Below are 4,876 nucleotides of genomic sequence, written 5' to 3'. Positions count from 1 at the left end.
TCTCTCTCTCTCTCTCTCTCTCTCTCTCTCTCTCTCTCTCTCTCTCCTCTGCCCCCCCAATGGGAGGACAGACAGATGTACTTTAATTAGACTGGTCAGAAAGGGCTTCTGGGAGGAGTTTGTAATTGGGAAAAGGAGAATATAGGTGAAATTAAGGAGCTGGTGGTCTAGTGACAAGAAATCTGGTGGAGGGGAGTGGCATGTCACAGAGAGGTACTCCAAAAATCTCCCACCATCACCTGCCCCTAGATTTACATTTTACAAAGGCAAGAAATGGAGGGCTCCTGTCTTGACAGAAAAAAAAATGCACTGGTCTGGGAAGTCATGGGCCCTGTAGGATGTCCAGTCAAGGGACAGAAGGGAGGTCCTGTGTGGATAGCATGGAGAGAAAAGGTTCCCGTCTCTTCTTGCCTCTTCCTTCTCAGAGAACTTCCCAAACACCCTCAATTGTGCAGAAGTGAAAATCTATTCCCAGAACAAGTGTGAGAGAGCCTACCCAGGGAAGATCACAGAGGGCATGGTCTGTGCTGGCAGCAGCAACGGGGCCGACACATGCCAGGTGAGCAACCTCTGGAATTGCCCCCTCACAGCTTGGTGTGGATGGGGATGACCCAAATGATGTAGTACATAGAGGAGTTGTGCCATCCTGGCAGAGTTCAGAGAAAGCTAGCTACTCCCAGAAGGTCGAAGAGCGAGGTAGGCATGCTCAGGAGCTTTGCTGGTCACAGTCCTTGTCTTGTTAGTCTTTGTGTACATGGTAAACTGTGGAGAGGTGGCAGGAGGTATGGAGGACAATCTGAAGCTAAGGATTAGGCAATGCTTCACTCCCAGTGATGGCTCTTTGAACTGGTCTAGTTTCTGCTACCGGGTTCCCAAGGGAGGCTTCTTCCTGTCATTGCATCCTTGGGGACCAACATTGCCTTCTGAGTTGGCCAAGAAGTAGAATCAGACTTCCAAACCCCTCAATGACCTCTCATCCTGTCCTCATGGGATTTTTTTCACCAGATATAATATTCCCCTCCTTGTCAGCTGCCGTGCATCTGTGTCCACAGGACTTCCTCTGGCTTTGACTCTTTCATGGAAGCCCCACCCACATCACTAATGACTAGACCCCGAAAGGCAGATCTTTCTTCCTCGTTTGCCAAGGATGTTGTCATTCCCCTCACTGACTGGCCACCCTGGCTTAGAGACCACTATCTGCTCCATAGAGGTCCTCACCGTTGCCTCTTAGGGACTGGTTCTGTACATGAATAAGGTCCATCTGTCTCTATGAGGTTCCTGTTCTTTCCTCTGTGCTCCCCAACTGGAGTCCTTAGCTGAGTGCCCTCTTTGAAAGCCTAGTGTCCTCTCTATTACACTTTGGACACTTGACTTTCTTTTCTCATTAGTCAGGAATTTGACCATCATCTTTAGAACTCTTCTCTGCACTGGAAACTTCAGTTCCTCCCACTGGACCAACACATCTTTATTCCCGTTTCCTATAAGAAACCAACAAGTCCACCATGTGGAAGAATTGGTTTTAGCACCAGCAGATGCAGCTCAGTTGTTAGACTGCTTGCCCACCACACATAAAACCCCAGGCTCCCCTCCTATTGATGCAGAAACTGGGTGTGGTGGTGCACACCAGTCATCCCAGTACTTGGAAGGTGGAAGCAGGAGTATCAGAAATTCAAGGTCAATCTCAGCTACACAGAGGGTTTGAGGCACCTGGGCTACAGGAGACTATATCTCAAAAATTAAATGCTGATTGGTTCAATGCAAGATGGCTCAACAAGTAAAGCCACTTGATATTCAAACCCAACAACCTGGGTTTGATTCCCAGGACCCTCCTTGTAAAAGAAGAGAACAGCCCCTTGCACACTGACCTCTGATCTCCATATACTACTCTAGATAGTAAGATGTAATCCAGAGTTTTAAATGCTGGGTACAGAAGGAAAAGAAATGTGGGCATTTTAAGACAAATACAACTCTGCCTCTATTCAGGGTGACTCAGGAGGCCCTCTGGTGTGCAATGGAATGCTGCAGGGTATCACCTCGTGGGGCTCAGACCCCTGTGGGAAACCTGAGAAACCCGGAGTCTACACCAAAATCTGCCGCTACATTACCTGGATCAAGAAGACCATGGACAGCAGGGACTGATCCTGGCTATGGGGGTGTCAATAAACACTAATGTTGGCTGGTCACTCGACTGTGTTTTGGCTTGTGTTTAGGGAGGAGGGACAGAGGAGGGCAAAGGGCTACATCTTGCTAACAGACTTGGTAAGAGGCATGAAGGGACTAGGTCCCCATGGCTTCTGTGTCCATCACATTTTCTGAGTGGCTATACAAGGACTCGAAGGCATGGTGGAGCATGTCTGTCATCTTAGCACTTGGGAGGTTGAGGTCATAGGATCAAGAGCTTAAGGCCAGCCTCAACAACATAGTAAGGAGGAGGAGGAAGAAAACAACTTTGGTTAATGGAGAGCTGTTCCAAAGCATCAAAGTTTATAAGAATTTTCAAATACTCAGGGTTCTGGTCTATGACAGATCAGTGTTTTATGTTTTCCTTCCTCTACCTCCTCTCTCTCTCTCTCTCTCTCTCTCTCTCTGTGTGTGTGTGTGTGTGTGTTTCTCTCTTTCTTCTCTCTGACTCTTCATATGTCTGAGTATTATGTTGCCTGCATGTATGCCTGATGCCTAAGGATGCCAGAAGAGGGCACCAGATCCTCTGGAACCGGAATTAAGGATGGTTGTGGTGAGCTGCCATGGGGGTCTGGGAATTGAACTCTTGATGTTCTTAATGGCTGCGTCATCTCTCCAGCCCCAAGAATTCATGACTTTTGTTGTTTTTTTTTTTAATAAAAGAAAGCAGAGTTAGTCGATCTTATTTTTCTCCTTCAGCCACATCATAGATTACTAAATGACTAATAATTTCAGTGAACTTTATTCAAGAGACCAATCCTAACCAGCTAGTGACTATTTGGTGTCATGTGGCATGAAACATGGCTGACTGGGTTATTCGAGTACCATTTTCCTCCTCAGGGTGTGTGAGTGTGCCAAATGCCTTACACAATTAGATTCCAACTCTGGTCCAGCTTGAAGGGGACTTGCCCCAGGAACCATGACTGTTGCTGGCTTGGCTTGAGTCCTTATCCATCCAGGATATTGCACCCATGAATACACAGAGAATAAATTTAAGGTATCATACTAACAATATTATATTGAGAGGCCGGAGAGATGGCTCAGAGCAGTCCACTGCTCTCTCAGAGGACCCAAGTTTGGTTCCCAGCACCCACATGACAGCTTACAGCCATCTGTAACTCTAGTTCCGGGGATCTAATCCTCCAGTGTGAGGGAGGGATTGGAGAACTATGAAGGAAGCTTTCACCAGATATAAGAGAGGAAGGAACGTCTCCCTCAGAGAAGTGGATATTGTTCTAAAAATGGAGGCAAATGAGACTCAGGAGATCAGAAGCATAAACCATCAGAACCCTTAGATGAGTCAGGAGTTGCTGGAGTCCATGTGTGCAGGATACCTCTGGGCAGGGCACAGCTGGAAGGGTGACTGACTCTCAGTTTTTCCATGTGATTGTGAGCTGCCATAGGAGTCACCAGCAAAGGCTTCAGGACAGAGATCTGAGGACAAGGAAAGACAGGAGGCTGAGTGTCTGGATGGGGCTTTAGTAACAAGTGCTGGGATTAACTCCAAACACTGTTTGGTTTTAGTTTTGGTTTTCTACACAGTTTCTCTGTGTAGCCCTGGTTGTCCTGGACCTCTCTCTGTAGATTAGGCTGACCTTGAACCCAAAGATCCACCTGCCTCTGCCCCCTGTGTGCTAGAATTGAGGAATGTGTGAGGATGTATATCTTAATAGGACCAGCAGTTCTGGTGTGTGTGTGTGTGTGTGTACATGTGTGTAGGTCAACCTTATCCTTTCCCAGGCACAGTCTATCTTCAGGATCTATCACTGGCTGGGAGCTAGGCTGGCCAGCAAGGAACCCCCAGGGATCCATGTGTCTTTAGCTCCCCAGCACTGGGTCCTGGTCTTCCCCCAAGGCAAGCACTTTACTCACTGAGCTAGCCTCACGGCTCCAGAATTCCTCCTTTGGTATGTAGCTGTTTATTTTCTTATCTGTGAAATGAGGGTGACAATTCTCTATCCACCCCAAATAAGAATGAACAAATGCACTGGAGTAGTTAAGGGCATATGCTTCTCTTCCAGGGGACTAGGGTTCAGTTGCCAGGAGCCAGGTCAGATGGTATACAGCCAGCTGTAACTCCAGCTACAGGGGATATGACTCCTTCTTTTGACCTTTACAGGTACTGCCTATGTGCACACATGTACACACATATAAATAAAATCTGTAAAGAAAGTAAAAAAGCTACCAGGTCTGAGAAGCACCTGACACGTGTCCTGTAGGCCAACAAGAGATGGAAGCCTCTTCCTTTGCTGCACTTCGGGCTCAGCATCTTCTCTGTACCATTTCTTGTGCACAGCTTTAGGTAATCCTTCTGGCGTCTTCTGCTCTCTCCCACTTTAGAGGAGGGCGCAGTGAGACACCGAGGAGTGAAGTCACTCACCTGAAGTCACAGGGTGAGCAACTCTGTGTTGGATTGACCTGTGAGGCCACGTTCTTTTCTGTCACACCCTGAGGCAGAATGGCTCAGCAGGACTGAGAGTAAGGAGGCGGCTCTGTGGGTGCTAGGTGGTTTGCAAAATACTGTTTATTTAAGTATCTCCAGCTGATGCAGGTTCACTGCTGAAGAAAACAACAGTGAACGCCACACATGGTTCACTGAGCCCAGGGACCGGTGTTTAATCACAAAACCAGCCTTACTAATGAAGACCATGACAGGGATAGACATGAACACTAACATCTAGGGATTTCAAGATCA

The 4,876-nt window shown here is 47.5% G+C and overlaps 1 protein-coding gene across 1 annotated transcript in view; it reads left to right on the top strand.

Annotated features, from left to right (window-relative positions):
• Klk8 (kallikrein related peptidase 8) overlaps positions 1-2,180 on the top strand; it is a 6,906-nt gene extending 4,726 nt beyond the window's left edge. Inside the window, exons 4-5 of the mRNA XM_028785810.1 lie at positions 426-559; positions 1,984-2,180. Coding sequence (XP_028641643.1) covers positions 426-559; positions 1,984-2,139 — 290 coding nt within the window. The 3' untranslated portion in view covers positions 2,140-2,180. The remainder of the gene's footprint in view (positions 1-425; positions 560-1,983) is intronic.
• Positions 2,181-4,876: the final 2,696 nt, after the last annotated feature.

Source organism: Grammomys surdaster, unplaced genomic scaffold (assembly GCF_004785775.1).
Source record: "Grammomys surdaster isolate TR1022 unplaced genomic scaffold, NIH_TR_1.0 125349, whole genome shotgun sequence".
Lineage (NCBI taxonomy): Eukaryota > Metazoa > Chordata > Mammalia > Rodentia > Muridae > Grammomys > Grammomys surdaster.
The sequence above is the reverse complement of the archived record's forward strand: the minus strand, read 5'-3'. Positions and strand labels throughout refer to the sequence as shown.